Source organism: Pan troglodytes, chromosome 12 (assembly GCF_028858775.2).
Source record: "Pan troglodytes isolate AG18354 chromosome 12, NHGRI_mPanTro3-v2.0_pri, whole genome shotgun sequence".
NCBI lineage: Eukaryota > Metazoa > Chordata > Mammalia > Primates > Hominidae > Pan > Pan troglodytes.
This window is the reverse complement of record NC_072410.2, coordinates 93,816,636-93,833,623: the sequence shown is the minus strand read 5'-3', so window position 1 is coordinate 93,833,623 and position 16,988 is coordinate 93,816,636. Positions and strand designations below refer to the sequence as shown.

Genomic DNA, 16,988 nt, shown 5'->3' with positions numbered 1-16,988 from the left:
CTTTTTCTTTTCCTGCCGTACATACCTCCCAGGACAGATACACTTACTTATATTCTCAGGAAATGTCTTACATCTCCTGGATAACACATCTGGCCCTGTTTCCCGCCTAGCCTCCCCACTCCCACACCTATTTTGGAATAAAGTGTGCAGTGAATGAACAAATGGAGGGTGATGCTGGTCCACAGGTAGTCTGCCTCATGCCTGCCAGTGCTGCCCTGTACAGTAAACCTAACTCAGGTCTTGCTCCATTGAGGAAGAATTGAGGGTGTGGGGCTTAGCAGTAGAGTTGAGCCAGCCACAGGGTCAGTGAGCTCAGGAGTGACCTGGGTGTCTTCAGCTCCACCCCTGTTCTCAACCCCTCAGAGCCAAAACCTTTGGCCTCACCCATCAGAGACAGGCCTGCCGCTGCCAAGAAGCCTGCCCTGCCTTTTTCTCAGTCTGCTCCCATGCTGACAGCCTTCTCCTTTGACTGTGCCAAAGAAGCCTGCCCTCCGCTGAAAGAAGAGGACCAGAAGGAGATCGGCACCAAGGTACCTGGGGAGCGGGAGGAGGAGGAAGTGGGGCTGGAGTGGACCGCAGGCTGCAGGAAGGCAAGCAAGTGTCTGAAGTATTCAAGCGTGGGACCAGCCACAGAGCAGAGCAAGGAGAGCCCGAGGCAGCCACCCGAGTACTAAAGGCCAGAACCTGCAGACGGGGTTGGGGTGAGGGCTGAAGAAAGGAAGAGAAAGGATGGGGGTCAGAAGTGGGGTGGGGAACTAGGTGCAGGGAAGACAACAGAGGGTTGCTGAAGGGGTAGGAGGGAGGAAGGAAGGAGGACGGGGAGGTTGCACAGGGCTCACGAGGAAGCCGGATGTGGGGAGAGAGCAGGAAGCCTTAGGTGAACTGGGCTGCGTGGTTTGAACTAACACCCAAGATAGCAAATGAGAGGCAGCTGACTCAGGGCTGATCAGCCACGGGTTGTGCTCCAGGGACTGGCGAATACCTCACACTTCTCAGGTGACCTTGGAAGGTGGTCTCTTTCCTGGTTGGAACGAATTTAGTGAAGCTTGGGGAGTCACTGTAGTGAGGAGCCTGTGCTCATTCTTTGAAACAGAACATTCCAGGTCAAAAAGCATATCTTGAAGGCCTCCTGGGTGCATATTCTCTGTTAGAGACTGGGTGACTGTTAAATCAGCACCACAACCCTCCCACTGTAGAGAGGACCACAGAACATGAAACACAAACAATGATTCAGTGCAGCGAAACGAGCTTATCCTCCACCCCACTTCTGCGCTCCCTCCTGTGGCCACATCGTAGGCCTTGGCATTCTAAAGTGTGTCCCCCAACCATGGTCTCAATTTCAAGCATCCCATTGGCTCACCACCTTCTCCTGCTGTTCTGCTCAATCCAGCTAATCCTTCAGTTCCAACACTTGTTCCCTCTCTGGCATCAATATTCTCCTTGAAACAGGATCATTGCTATCAGCATGTTAGCTCTCTGTTACCTCTTTCATTTTAAGAAAGCGGAACAAAACCAAGAGAAAATGATTGCTGCGTCTCTCTTCTCTCCTTTGTCCACTCCTGACAGGCATTAGTCCACACTCCCCACTGAAACTGCCCACATTGGAGTTGCCAATGACCTTCATCTTCCCAAATGCAGCCACGGTTAGTCCTCGTCTACTTTGACCCCATCGCAGCTTTTGACACGACTTGTGTCTCATCCTTGAATTCTCCAGCCAGGGATAGGGGTGAGGGGTGGCTCTTTTTTGGTCCTGCCTACGTGAAAGGCAGCTCCTTCCCAGCCCTTCTTGGCTGCCTCCCCCTCATCTCCCCGGCCTCTGGATGCTGGAACTCCCCCAGCACTCAGCCCTCTGGCCTCTCGTCTATTTATACTGACCCGCTAGGTCCTCATCCAGTCCAGACATTAAGTACCATCTCTATGCTGAGGACTCCCACACCTCCCTCGCCAGCCTAGACCTTCCCTTGACCTCCAGACTAACATATTTAGCTGCTGCTCAATATCTCTGCTTAAGTGCCTAATTATACTTCCAACTGACTGTGTCTAAAACTCAACCCTTGAATGCTCACCTCAGAAAACCTCCTCTCTCCCCAGGGGCCCACTCAACTCCAGCCTTCCAGTGGCTCAGGTCAACCACCTCGGGCGTCCTTGGCTCCTCTCTTCCTCTCTCGCCCTGAACCTCATATATCAGCGAAGAGAGTGAGCTGCACCTTAGAAGCATGTCCAGAATCTGCCCACCCCACCATCCCCATCGCCGTGCAAGCCCCACCACCTCTTGATTGGATGTTCAGCTGCTTCCTAAACACTCTTCCTGCTTCCAGTGTGAGGCTAGCTCCAGACCCTTCCCGTGCAGCAGCTGGCATGAGCCTTAGAGAAATGGAAGTTAGAACGTTCTGTGGATGTGGAAGATATTATCACTGGGGAAGGGTGAAGGGAACACCGGAAGTCTTGGTTCTATTTTGACAACTTACGAGTTGTTCTTGCGTCTTAAACTATTTCAAAATAAAAAATTATAAAAAAACAACACTTAGAGACAGCCCCCACCAGTGGAAGTCAGATCATGTCACTCCTCTGCTCAAAACCTTAAACGGCTTCCTGTGTCCTTCAGGGGAGAAGCCCAGTCCTTTCCTTGGCCCGCGTGATGTGGATCCTGCCCCCTGCCTGATCTTGTGTCCTATCACTTCTCTGACTCAGAGAGCTCAGCCAGTGTCCACCCCCTGACTGTCCCCAACCAGCCAAGCACACCCGGCCTCAGAGCTTTTGCACTCACTCCCTCTGCTTCAAACACTTCTCTCCTAGAAATCTGTGGGGCTGGTCTCCTTCATTTCTGTCTCCACTTAAGCTTCACCTCCTCGGGGAGTCCCTAGGGACCTTCTAGGCTAAAAGCCACTATCATCTCTGTCTCCTTACTTTTCTTTCAGCACATACTGCCTGATATCAGCATTTGGTCTGTTTGTTGTCTCTCCCCCACACTTCAAAGCTCTTAAGGTGCAAGGAGTTTGTCTTTTTTGTTCACTTCCAGGACAGCAATTGGCACACAGGAGAAACATTTTTGATGATTGAATGTTGATGATTGAATGAATGGAGGTTAATAGAGTTTGCCTTGACCTTGTGCCAGATCCAAGTCACCATCTCCAAGTCTGCCCAGGAGAAGATGCGGCTGAAGCAGATGAAGGAGATGGAGCTGCTTCGGAGGCTGGAGGAGCCCAAGACAGGGCAGGAGCTCACTCCCCAGGGCCTGGGCTCCCAGAGAGCCTTCATGAAGGAAGGTACTGGGTGCCTGGTGTGGGATTTGCTCAGGCCTGGGGAGCTGAGTCCACTCTCTCATAGCCTGCTAATGGGCCCATTTTCTTTTTAAAAATTTTTATTATTATTTATGTATTTATTTAGAGATGGAGCCTCGCACTGTGGCCCAGGCTAAAGGGCAGTGACACAATCACAGCTCACCACAGCCTCAAACTCTTGCGCTCAAGGGATCCTCCCACCTCAGCCTCCCAAGTAGTGGGAAATACAGACGTGTGCTACCATGCCTGGCTAATTTCTTTTAAATTTTCTGTAGAGATGGGCGTCTCCCTATGTTGCCCAGGCTGGTCTTGAACTCCTGGCCTCAAGCCATCCTCCTACCTCGGACTCCCAACATGTTGGGGGTACTGGCATGAGCTACTTTGGCCAGCCATGGGCCCATTTTCAAAGGAGGACATTGAGGCCGGGGGAAAACAGACCTGCCTAGTCCTAGGACTTTCTGTGTGTCCACAGGCCTCCTTCCCCTCCGGGGCAGCAGGACCCTGTCTGTGCCCACTAGGCTGAGCGGCCCACGCAGAAACGACGTCGGCGTCATCCTGAGGAAGTGGGCCAGCCGGGCCTCCCTGCCCAGCATCCCCGTCAGCCGGCAGGAGCCCCGCTTTGCCCGCCACGCCTCAGGTGGGCAGGCCCGACTGGCAGGCACATGTGTCCCTCTGCCCATGCTGCCTCAGGATGCCCTGAGGCATGGCAAAGGTGACCTCGGTGGCTTTGCTTCCGCCCCTTGTCCATGTTAGACCAGGAGGCAGCCTGGGGTGGTGGTTGCCTTGCCAGAGAGAGAAACAGTGTCAGGGTCTCATCATTGTCTACAGGCTGGGCTTGGGACCCAGGATGTCACAACTGGAGTTGTGATGTCCTCAGCCTGTGTGACATGTCCTGGAGGAGTGACCAGTGCACGAGGGCCAAAGACACTAGACAATAGCACCCAAGGAAGCAGCTGTGAACAGCAGAAAGAGGATGAGAGGATTGGGGAAGACCTCGGTTTCTTTCCTGTTGCTTCATAAAATGTCAGGGCTGGACAGCACTGGCTACAGACGGGAATCAGAGGGTCCAGAGCTTCTACCAGGGCACCTCAGGAATCGTGCCTGGGACATGGGGATGCTCTGTCCCCATTCTACCAGAGGAGCTTCTATGTTGCCTCATTTTTTTTTGTATACTGGGCATTCATGTGAGATTTCATTTGGAAAGATTTTGCTACTGAAAAAAACTTAAAAACAGTCAGCTTGATTCAGAGTTTCTGTAAGTGTGGGATGTGATGGCAAATGATCATGGACTAGAGCATAATTTCCATGCTGTAAATAATGCCAGCTCATCTCCCTTTTCAATCCTCTTTCTATCCTTTCAATTGTCTCAAGTAGAAAGTCTGAATTTGGTGCTAGTCTTTAGCACCTCTCTTTTTATTATTTTTTATAAAGAAAAGAGGTTGAATTGGTTCATAGTTCCACAGGCTGTACAGGAACCATAGTTGCTTCTGCTGCTGGGGAGGCCTCAGGAAACTTGCAAGCATGGTGGCACCTCTCTCTTTAAACAAGGAGATCCTCTTTCAGGCTCAAAGACAGAAGCTGCCTACAAATTTTTTAGCTAGAGTTTTAACATTGTTTTACTTTCATTGTAAATATTTATCATATTCTATGACAAACAATGTTAGTTTATGGTAGTGACAGAAAGTTCCCTTTAAAGTTAAATTCTTTAGGATTTGAAATTCTTTTGTGATTTGAAGAAAAGTACAATGTAAATGAAAGGACAGGCTATTGAGAGATATGGCAAAAATCATGAAAGTGGTAATTGAATGATATGATTGATACTGAGAACTATTGATGTATATAACCCAACTGACTCTTTTTTTTTTTTTTTTAAGACAGAGTCTCACTCTGTCGCCCAGGCTGGAGTGCAGTGGTGTGATCTCTGCTCACTGCAGCCTCTGCCTCCTGGGTTCAAGTGATCTTGCCTCAGCCTCCTGAGTAGCTGGGTGCATGCCACCATGGCCTGATTAATTTTTGTATTTTAGCAGAGATGGGGTTTCACCATATTGGCCAGGCTGGTCTTGAACTCTCGACCTCAAGTGATTCGCCCACCTCAGCCTCCCAAATTGCTGGGATTACAGGTGTGAGCCACCATGCCTGGCCAACCCACTCATTTTATAGCAGCAGAACTGAGACCTAGTGATGTAAAAGCCACTCAAGGTCATGGTGCCCCATAGTACCACCATCTAAAGATCACTAGACTGAGACTTTGGCTAGTGATGCTTGACCCAGGATAGTCTGTTGTCCCTCTTTATTTGAACTGTTTATGTTTGGCAGGTGAGCGGGTAGGTAGAAATAAAATCAAGTAGGTTATGTTGTTGGAGTTAGGAAAAAAAGCCAACATTCTCCTCTTACAACCATCCTGGAAGCTGTATTTGAATCCTCCTCTTCTTCCTCTCTCCTCACAGTGAACAAATAATCCCTTAACTTGCTGTATAGTTTGGGTTTTTAGTCTGGCTGGAAATGATAGTATTTCAGGATTGTAAACCTGCTTGTCCTCCTGATTCTCCTAATATGTCCTGTGAGGGTGTTGGAAATAAGAGCTAGGAGTCACAAAGAAAACGAGCACTCGAATAAAGGATTTCTCAGCGAGGCAAATTTACTTCCGCAGAAGGCTGCAGCTCATTCTTCTGGTCACTGCGAGAGCACACCCAACAAAGGAGGGAAGGGGTTTTTATCCCTAACGCAGTCAGTCCCTGCTACTGTGTCCGGTCCCCATTGGCTGGGGTCGGACAGCACAATCTAAGCTGATCCCAACTGGCTACTTCAAATGGAGCAGGGGTGGGGGCTCTAGCGGTGGGAAGAGCAGTTTTGGAACTAAGGGCCTCAAATAAGGAACAGATGTGGGTTGTTACAGATTGGGAACTGATGTGGGTTACAGATTGGGAACTGATGTGGGTTACAGATTGGGAATGGATGTGGGTTACAGATTGGGAGTGGCTGGAAAGTTGTTTATTGTAACTAGGGGCAAGGAGGCAAGGAAGTTAAGCTTTGAAAATAGAGGACAAGCGGGACCTTTGAAGAGGAACTCACTGTTTCCAACAAGGAGCTGGCCTTTCTTGGGAGACTGGGTTAGTTTAGGTGAGCTCAGCTCAGGATCTGTTCAACTTCTTCTGTTGTGTGTGTGAAAAATAGAAATGACTGAACCAGAAGGCACAAATACGAACATGACTGGAAGGCTGTCAGAGGTAGGGCAAAGGGGGAGGCCACACAAGCCCTCAAGACACTGGAGGCTGGAATCCCCCTGCCAGTGCCTTTTGTGGGTTTGTTTTTAAATCCAGTGGATGCTAAATGCCCCTGTGGGGTGCGGTGAAGGCGAGGAAGGGGGGCAGCAGGGCAGGCGGCTGTATTGCTCACTCCAGAAGACTGAGCCTCTTTTTGAGAGCGTTGCAGACAGCATGTCATTCACGTCCGTGCTGCCCAGGGAAGGACGGGGAGGTTGGATGTTACCTCCTGCCTTTCAGAGAGTGACTGAAATAACTGATTAAGAGACTGTTCCACCTGCCAAGGGCAGTGCTGAAAAAGAGTCCAAGAGTGAGGGCTTTGTGTCTCCGCTCTTTTTGTTTGTTTGTTTTTTTAATCCCCAAGACTGAGTCTCACTCTGTCGCCCAGGCTGGAGTGCAGTGAGATGATCTCGGCTCACTGCAACCTACGCTTCCCGAGTTCAAGCGATTCTCCTGCCTCAGCCTCCTGAGTATCTGGGATTACAGACATGTACCACTATGCCCAGCTAATTTTTGTATTTTTAGTAAAGACAGGGTTTCACCATGTTGGGCAGGCTGGTCTTGAACTCCTGACCTCAGGTGATCTGCCTGCCTTGGCCTCCCAAAGTGCTGGGATTACAGATGTGAGCCACTGTGCCCGGCTGTGCCTCCACTTTCAGTAAAGGGCTTCCTATCCACTCAGACTTGCCTAGGACCTCCAGATGTACTGTGGTGAAAATCATCCTGGTGGAGGTGAAGCTCGGGAGAAAACTCGCCAGGAAGGAAGATGTGGTAGTGAGAGCTCTGGACTGGGAGGGGGAACTTCTTGTCCTGGCTGTGCTGACAGAGGAGCCGAGGGGCTGTGGAGGGTCCCCCACCCTCTCTGGGCCTCTGGGACCTCAACTGTGTGATCAGGGCATTTGGCTAGACAGAGGCCCTGTAAGACTCCTTCCTGTCCTAGGAGTTTATGATTTCAGCATCTGTCTCCTGGGAAGGAGAGCCTAGAAAACACGACAACCTGTTTGTTGTGGGTCCCTGTGTGTGTGGCTGCATCTGGACTGTGTGGGTGCCAGTTAGCTACATTGTCTTCCTCTAGCCATCTGCTCTTGGACCCTTCCCTGCTTGTGGGCAACCTCACAAAAGGCTGGATAGCAGGAGGGAAGGAAGAGGCGCTGACCATACGGGCCTCTGGTTGGGAATGAGGTTAGACCGCCACCAAAGTGAGTAGGGAGATCATTCACTGATGGCTCAGGGGGCCCCACCCCACCACAGATGAGGCAGGTTTGGAGGTGTCCCCCTGACTGGGGGGTTTTGTCCCATGACATCATGTGGCTTATCACAAATCTGTTTATAAGAATCGCATTGGCAAGGGCAGGAAGGGGAAAAGTCAACCAAAGGTAGAGTTAGGAGGTCTTCATGGCTCCTGGGGAGGGAGGCCCAGGCGCTGGGTTCTTAGCCTCACCAGGCACTTCCCCTTGTACACCCTCCCTGTTAGGTGGGCTCAGGGTGGTGGCACGGCCTCCCATGGTGAGCGGTGGCAGGAGTGGCCACTCGGGCTCTTGCCTGTCCTGCTGCGTGAAGCCTGCTGTTTCTTTCTTGTGAATGCAGCTAACTCATTACCTGCGGTGCTCACATTGGGGTCTCCTGAATGGGAAGAAGAGGAGGAGATGGATCTTAGAGCCTGTAAGGAGTTGAGGCCTTTCTCGAACCCGGAGCTGGGGCTGAGGGATGCACTCCAGTGCCTCAACAGCAGTGACTGGTGAGGAGATGCTTCCCCCACGTGCTGTGTTCTGGCCGGAAGCAGGGGCTGTTGCAGAATAGCTTCTGCCCCTCAACTTCCCTCCTCTCCCACTCTGGGGTTCCAGCACCATGGAGCATAAAAGCCAGTTTGGAGGGAGGACTGTGTGCATGCATATAGATATGTGTGTTTACGTGCGTGTGTGCATGAGTGTGTGGTGTTCCTGGCTTTATGTGTGTGCCCTGGGACCCTCCAAGCAGCCTATGCATGGCTCTGTGGTGTACCAAAGCCAGGCATGGCAAGGATGCATTTGATTCCACACCATGGGGCCCAGGAAGGCCGCAGCCCTTTATTTCTCTGAATGAAATTGAATCTGCTCCGAGTGCTCCTCCCACTGTGGGGATGCAGGACCATGGTCATGAGCAAAGCAATGCCTCGGCCTCCAGAACATTTGTGAGAAGCCCTCCCTGCCTTCAGTCCTCCCTGTTCAAGTGCCTTTTATTGAAGGTGTTGGCTTTGTGTCAAGGACCCAGACAGGTCCTGGAGGGGGGTGGGCTTCCATACAGCACTGTCAGAGCTGAGGGCCGGCCAGAGGCCACATAAGACTGGCTTTTACTGAGTGGTTAGGATTCCAGGCCAGGGTGTTACCCTGGGAAACCCTGCTCTGAGGCCATGGAATGGCACCCTGCTGCGGGTGATGGTGGACCGTGATGGTGTGTGATGTGGGGCCCCTAGTCTGCAGAGGGGTGGGGCTCCTCCCTCTCCACCCGCCTGCAACAGGGCCTGGCCTTGCTTCTCAGGCAGATGAAGGAGAAGGGTCTGGTGAGCATCCAGCGCTTGGCAGCCTGTCACTCGGAGGTCCTCACCGGGAGGCTGCACGACGTGTGCTTGGCGGTGACTGGGGAGGTGAGGCCCCCCAGCCTGTGTGCTGTGCATTTGGCCCCACTGCAGCTGCTGGATGCAGTCCGCTAGCAGCTGTGGAGGGGCCGTGGCTCCAGGGACATGGGGATCCCTGCTTATTTCTCAGCCTTCAGCCACTGAGGTAGGAGGTAGCCACCCATTTCTCAGATTGGAAAACTGAGGCCTAGGGTTTCCTTATTTGTAATCTTTGAGAATGGAAACAATTAGAATCCCACATGCCCATGTGTCGGCCTGCATGGTCCTCTGTACTCAAAATGCCTAAGGAGGGATGGAGCATCCAGGGCCAGATCCCCAACTCCAGGGCAGTGGTAGTATTTCCCAAAGCGTTTCTTTCATGGCTCTGTGGCTTGGTCTAGCTGGGTCCAGAGAGGCAGGAGGCTGCATTTGGTCTCATGTGGAGGCTGTGCCCTGCCCTTGGGAGTGGGCTGCTCCAGTGGGGGTGGGGTAGGGATGAATACGGAGGACGCTGTTTTGTTAACACAGGGGCCTGGTCTGTGTGGGGAGCATCTGCCTTCCTGCATGTGGCCTGGGGTCTCTGTTTCCTCTGCCAAGTGAGGCATCCAGAAAAAATACAGTTACATTCTCCCAGGTTAATTAGAGCCTCAGTCAGCACTACCGTGCTTCTCATGGTACCTATTTCTCACTTGGTAGTTGCAAAGATCAAATCAGACATTCTTTGTAAAAGTGCTTTGAAGACAGAGTGTACACATTTCCTATGGTCATGATAATGATGGGATTAATAATTGAGATGATAACAAAATGGGACAGTTTTGCTAAGAGTGGCTGCAGGGTTTTTGTTTCCAGCGTGGCAAGGCCTAGGTCAGGGGAAGGGTGGGAGTGGAGGAAGAGGGTGGTGCAGGGCCCATTTTCCATGCGTCCCAGAGCCCTTGGCAGGGTCCAGCACCCTGGAGGGCCTCTCTCCTCTCTCCAAGGTCACCAACCTGCGGTCCAAGGTGTCTCACCTGGCCATCAGCACCTTGGGAGACCTCTTCCAGGCCTTGAAGAAGAATATGGACCAGGAGGCCGAGGAGATCGCCCGCTGCTTGCTGCAGAAGATGGCGGACACCAACGAGTTCATCCAGAGAGCAGCTGGCCAGTCTCTGAGGGCTATGGTGGAGAATGTGACCCTTGCCCGCTCCCTGGTGGTCCTCACCTCGGCGGGTGTCTAGTATGTGGCTGCCTGTTGTCTGAGGGGTGGGGGAAGTCAGGGAGGGTAAGGCAAGGGGAGAGGCCCTGGGATGTGAAAGAAGGAGGGAAGGGTGCAGGGAGGGAGGGAAGCAGGCAAGTGAGGCTGCAGGGGGTCCCTCGAGATGCTAGAGGCCAGGATGATGGGTCAGAGGTTCTGAGTGAAGAAGGGGCCCATCTCAGACTTCACAGCAGGTGCTTCCCACTTAGCTGGGTGAGGAAGACCCCTGCTTCCCTGTGCCGGGCATCAGGCTTCTCTCCCAACCTTTCATCGGCCAGGCCGGGGTAATGCAGGGACCTCTGGCTGGAAGAGGAGGGGGCTGTTGCACTCCAAGGCTGGGGAGCACACCGTGGCTGTGGGAGCGCCCCGGGAGACAGGGCTGCAGAGGCAGCCTGAGCGTGGGCCCTGGAGCTCCTGCCACCCCCAGGAGCAGTGTTGCTTTCTGATGAAATGTGGGCCAGTGAGAAGAGAAAGTCGCAAAATTTCATTCTCCAGCTTGCCCACTGGACCTGCTCTTGGGGAGGGGAAGGTATTGGGATCCTGTTGGAGCCTTTCTGCAGATTCGTTTTCCCTGTCATTAAAAACCCACACTAAAAGCAAAACCAAAAGCATTTCCCAAGCTGCTTCTCCCACACAGCAAAAGGCCTCTCCACCCCATAAGTGGATCATTACACTGATGCGTGAGGTTTCTCAGTAGCCCCAGGGGCCTGTTGGACCAGCTGGGAGACCTTTAGTAATTGCACCATAGCATACTGCAAAGGGTGAGATCCTGCCCAGCCACATCGCCTGGGTTCACATCCTGATTGTCACTTCACTTCTCTGTGTCTCAGTTGACTCATCTGTAAAATGGGGATAATAATGGTGTCTGCCTCATGAGGTTGTTATGAGAGGTAATTGAATTGACTCATGAAAGCGCACTTAGAATGGTGCCTGCCCGTTCCTGACATTCACTGAGTGCTTACTGTGTCTATAATTAACTTAGGAGAAATGAATTTTTTTTTTTCTGGATGCCTCCCTTTGGCTCAGCTTCCTCACCTGCAGAATGATGATAATAGTAGCTAATGAGGTAGATGTGAGATAATGGATAAAAGGTGCTGGCATGGAGGGACAGGCAATTGATCACTGTCAACAAGAACCAGGGTCACAGCTTGTGCATCTGAGTCCGCTGGGATCTTGCTGAAATGCAGATTCTGGTTCAGATGTCAGTGCTGCTGGTCCATGGACCATGCTGAGTAGGGAGAGTTCTGATGTCCCCCACTGTGTTCCACTGGGGTGAGACTCTAGGGGACAAAAGGGTCAGTGCTTTCTGATGGGGTGTGGACACAGAGGCCCTTTGAAAGAGGTGCCATTCTGACAGGTTTCTCTTACAGAGCTCAGGTCCCACTTGTTATGGTCACCAACTCACCCATGAATCCCTCTTCTCCCTCCTGTCTCAGTTCAGTTCAGCAAACATGCATTAAGCTCCTGCTAAGCACCAGGGATGTGTCAGGCACAGCAGGACAGTGGGGTTGCCACAGAGAGGGAATCAGGACTCCAGCCAGGACACTAGGTAGGGAAGCACCAGGGGCCTGGGGCGGAGAAGGCAACCAGCCAGCCCTGAGGGGCCTGGAACACGCAGCTCAGCTTCCCTGGGATTCTGCAGAGGGACAGGCAGGTGGATAAAAGCTATGTCCTTCAGCTCTAGTCCCATCCCTTCTGTCAAGCCAAGCCCGTTCAGCAAGGAGTCCTTACTCCCTGCCTCCACTTTCTTGCCTTCCATTTCCCCTCTGCCCATCGAGTGTTGCTCTTGTTTCTGCCTCACCCCAGTACTGTTCTCTGTACATTCAGGCCTTTTTTTTCTGGAGATACTTAATGATCACTCTTTTCGTCATGATGGATACAGCAGTGAAAAAGAAAAATGAAGCCCCTGTTGTTTTGGAGTTACTTCCTAGTCAAGGGAGACAGATAACCTGGTCCCCGCCCACAGGGAGCTGGCAGCCTGATGGGGGCCCTAAGGGTGCAACTGTACTTCCCCGGGGACAAAGACAGCGCTACCTTGGGCAGTGGGTGGGACGTCTAATTCTGCCTGTGGGGCTGGGGAAAGAAGGAAGAAGAGACACTGGTTAGGTAGGACTTTTCTAGGTGGAGGGAAGAGGGAGAAGAGTATTTAGACAAAAGGAAGGATGTGTGTACAGGAAGCTCCCAAGGACGGTATGCATACGGTGTATTGGGGAACCTCGTGTAGCTTCATGTCACTTTCCTTCCCTCTCCCGTTGTTGCCGTCACCCTGTTAGTAGAAAGTGAGTGCTCTTTCCTCAAAGATTCCCCTCAGCTCACATGGGGACAGGTATTTTTGGAGCCCCTGGCTGGCATGAAGCATGGGTCTGCAATGGTAGATCCATGTTTGCCAGCCTGGGGACTCCCACACCACTATCCTGAGACTGACCCCTGGGCCATGATTTCCTTTCAGCCACCGGAACCCCTTGATCCGGAAATATGCGGCTGAGCACCTCTCAGCTGTGCTGGAGCAGATCGGCGCTGAGAAGCTTCTCTCGGGCACCAGAGACAGCACAGACATGTTGGTGCACAACCTGGTGAGGCTGGCGCAGGACTCCAACCAGGACACCAGGTAGGGCAGGGCCAGGGGCCTGGGGGCAGAGAAGGCAACCAACCAGCCAGCCCTGAGGGGCCTGGGGCACACAGCTTCAGCTTCCCTGGGATCCTGCAGAGGGACAGGCAGGTAGGCGGAAGCTATGTCTTTTCCTTTCAGCTCTTGTCCCATCCCTTCCATCAAGCCAAGCCCATTCAGGGAGGGGTCCTTACTCCCTGCCTCCACTTTCTGGTCTTCCATTTCCCCTCTTACCCATTGAGTGTTGCTCTTGTTTCTACCTCACCCCAGCACCATTCTCTGTAAGACCATTCAGGCCTTTTTTTCTGGAGATATTTAATGATCACTCTTTTTCTTATTAAGGACACAGCAGTGAATAAGAAAAATGAAGCCCCTATTGTCTTGGAGCTTACTTCCTAGTCGAGGGAGACAGATAATAAATAAATAATTATGGTAATTTTAGATACATATCAGGGATATAAAGAAAAAATAGGCCGGATGTGGTTGTTCATACCTGTAATCGCAGCACTTTGGGAGGCCAAGGCAGGAGGATTGCTTGAGGCCAGGAGTTGAGACTGGGCAACATAGTAAGATCCTGTCTCTACTTAAAAAAAAAATGCTAGGGGTGGTGTTGCACACTTGTAGTCCCAGCTACTGAGGGGCTGAGGTGGGAGGATCTCTTGAGCCCAGGAGGTAAAGGCTGCAATGCAATGGAGTTGGCGGGGGGCTGCTTTAGACTGAGGGTTCAGAGAGCCTTTTTTAAGAGTGACATTTGAGTTGAGAGCTGAACGGCTACACGGAGCCAGCTCTTTGAGGATCAGGCAAAGCAAATGTCACAGAGGCCACTGGATGGGAACAAGCTTGGTGTCCAAGGGTGGGGACGGCCAGCCTGGTGGAGCACAGTGAGTGAGGGGTGGGGGTGAGGGTGGGCAGCAGGCCCAGGTCAGAGACGTTCTCTTAGGCCAAGGTCAGGAGTTGGGATTTTGGATGGTGTGTGATTGGAAGTCATTGGAGGGTTTTCTTAGTGGGAGTATGAGGAGGTGTTGGAGGATTTTAAGCAGGAGAGCGAGAGGATCTGGTTGACTATCTTCAAAAGCTGGGGCTGGAGCCCAGTTCCTCACACTCCTCAGTTCAGGGCTTATTACTACCACATCCGTTTGGATGAGTGTGTAGGTCTCCACCCCTCACCCCATCCTCTCCCCAACTGGAGACCATGTGGCACCTGTCAGGGCTCCAGAGGCCATGCCCACCCTGGATGGGTGAGCTCCAGGCCAGACATTCTCGTAGGGTACCCACGTCTGAGGGTGCTCCCTGAGGGACGTAGTGCCTGCGGTTCCTCCCGTTCTCCCCTGCTGCAAACCGTGCTGCATGGCACCTCCTCGGACGTGCCCAGGAGCAGGACCATGGGCCAGATGCATGTGTGCGCTCCAGCAGCCCCGCCCTGCCTGGGGTCCACATCTGCCTCCCTCCTGCACAGCCTCTCAGCATGTGGCAATTTCTAGATTTCTAATTTTTATCCATCTAATGGGTAAAAATGATAGCTCATCATTGTTTTAGAGTGCTTTGACCCCCTGCTTATTAATAGTGAGTTTGAGTGTTTCTTTACATGCGTGTCAGCCTTTATAATTAAAAAAAAAGCCTCTCTGGCTGCCGCAGGACTGGTAGTGAGAGAGAAAGGCAGGAGGAACAGCAGGTGATGGCTGCCCCACAGTCCAGGCAAGAGGGGCTGGAGGATCAGACTGGAGAGTGGTGGGTGGCTTCGGCCAACAGCCAACAGGATGGCAGAGCCAACAGGATGCAGGTGGTAAGGGTTTCAAAGACGAACTGAAGATGCTCTTAAGTTTTTACCCTGAACAATGGTGAATAATAGTGCCATTTGCTGAAATGAGGAATATCAGTGGAGAAGCGGAAGGTTTTGCTTACTCCTGCAAGAATGGCCATAATCAAAAAACCAAAAAATAATAGATGTTGGCATGGATGTGGTGAAAGGGAACACTTCTACACTGCTGGTGGGAATGCAAACTAGCACAGCCACTATGGAAAACAGTGTGGAGATTCCTTAAAGAAGTAAAGGTAGAACTACCATTTGATCCTGCAGTTCCACTACTGGGTATCTATTGGGTATCATCATACAAAAAAGATACTTGTACACGCATGTTTATAGCAGCACAATTCTCAGTTGCAAAAATGTGAAAACAGCCCAAATGCCACATCATCAATCAATGAGTGGATAAAGAAACTGTGATATGTATGTATGTACGTGTGTGTGTATATATATATATACACATATATACACACACACACACACACAATGGAATACTACTCAGTCATAAATAGGAATGAATTAACGGCATTTGCAGTGACCTGGATGAGACTGGAGACTATTACTCTAAGTGAAATAACTCAGGAATGGAAAACCAAACATCGTATATTGTCACTCATAAGTAGGAGCTAAGCTATGAGGATGCAAAGGCATAAGAATGACATAATGGATGCGGTGGCTCACGCCTGTAATCCCAGCACTTTGGGAGGCCGAGGCGGGCGGATCACGAGGTCAGGAGATTGAGACCATCCTGGCTAACACGGTGAAACTCCATCTCTACTAAAAATACAAAAAATTAGCCGGGCGTGGTGGCGGGTGCCTGTAGTCCCAGCTACTCGGGAGGCTGAGGCAGGAGAATGGCGTGAACCCGGGAGGCAGAGCTTGCAGTGAGCCAAGATCGCGCCACTGCACTCCAGCCTGGGTGACAGAGCAAGACTGTCTTAAAAAAAAAAAAAAAAAAAAAAGAATAAGAATGACATAATGGACTTTAGGGACTCAGGAGGAACTAGTGGGAAGGGGGTGAGGGATGAAAGACTGCAAATAGGATTCAGTGTATATTGCTTGGGTGATGGGTGCACCAAAATCTCACGAATCACCACTAAAGAACTTACTCATGGAACCAACCACCACCTGTTCCCCAATAACCTATGGAAATAAAAAATTAGAAACAAACAAACAAAACATTGCCTGGCTGGGTGCAGTGGCTCACATCTGTAATTCCAGCACTTTGGGAACCCAAGGCAGGTGGATCTCTTAAGCCCAGGAGTTTGAGATCAGCCTGGGCAACACAGTGAAATCCTGTCTCTACAAAAAATACCAAAATATTAGCTGGGCGTGGTAGCATGTGCCTGTGGTCCCAGCTACTTGAGAGGCTGAGATAAGAGGATCGCTTGAGGCCAGGAGGCACTGGTTGCGGTGAGCTGAAATAGGACCATTACACTCCCGCCTGGGCAACAGGGTGAGACCCTGTCTCAAAAAAATAAATACATAAAAAAATCACAAATCACATTGCCATTAAACTTGGAGCAAATACTTTGAAGAGTGAGTTTAGGGGGACTGGAAGAATGGGATGAAATGTCTATAAACAGCTATTCTTTGTGTAGCATCTGCTAGAGCATCTACTATATAATAAAGTGTTGTGTAACTCTGCCATGCAATGAAAAAAAAAAGGACGTAGAAGGTTTTGGTTTGTTTGTTGGTTTTAAATGGTTGTTAGAGGGATGGAAATCAAGGTCTAAAGTCTCTCCAGATCTGCTACTCCTCTCCATTCTGACCCATCCCTTACACTAGACGATGGTGACTACATTTCCTTTTCCTTCCTAGAACTCTGTCCTTCCTGGTTTCCATGGCGCTGTACTCCGGGGATCCTCCTTGTCCCTCTGTGACCATTCTGCCCCTGACTGCCACCTGAGTGTAGGTGCTGCCAAGGTGTCTTTAGTCCTCATCTCCCTCTCCTGGCTTTTACTTCTGGTGGCTCCAGCCACCAGCAAAGTTGGAGGCTTCTCAATTCTTGCCCTCCACTCCAGACCCTTCTTCGAGCATCAGCCCCCTATTTCTAAAGCCTCCATGGGACCCACCATCTGATGTCCTACTGCCATCTGCAGTGCTGAGTGTCCCTAAATGAACTCATTGCCTCCTCTCCAAGTCTGCCTCTCTCTGTTCTCTCTATCATTAAAAGTGACTGTTATTTACTGAGCCACCCAAGAGGCA

The 16,988-nt window shown here is 51.2% G+C and overlaps 1 protein-coding gene across 8 annotated transcripts in view; it reads left to right on the top strand.

Moving 5' to 3' along the window:
* Positions 1–16,988, top strand: part of TOGARAM2 (TOG array regulator of axonemal microtubules 2) — a 70,813-nt gene that overhangs the window by 32,630 nt on the left and 21,195 nt on the right. For 6 of the 8 annotated variants that reach the window (XR_010149168.1, XM_001161841.6, XM_063789195.1 and 3 more), the window contains exons 8-14: positions 364–530; positions 3,116–3,266; positions 3,754–3,918; positions 8,132–8,282; positions 9,062–9,167; positions 10,115–10,350; positions 12,818–12,976. Coding sequence is in view for 7 of the 8 variants with exons in the window: in XM_001161841.6 (XP_001161841.4) it covers positions 364–530; positions 3,116–3,266; positions 3,754–3,918; positions 8,132–8,282; positions 9,062–9,167; positions 10,115–10,350; positions 12,818–12,976 (1,135 nt within the window). In the remaining variant the exon portion in view is untranslated. The remainder of the gene's footprint in view (positions 1–363; positions 531–3,115; positions 3,267–3,753; positions 3,919–8,131; positions 8,283–9,061; positions 9,168–10,114; positions 10,351–12,817; positions 12,977–16,988) is intronic. The other 2 variants (XM_001161801.6, XM_063789196.1) reach the window with 1 other exon arrangement.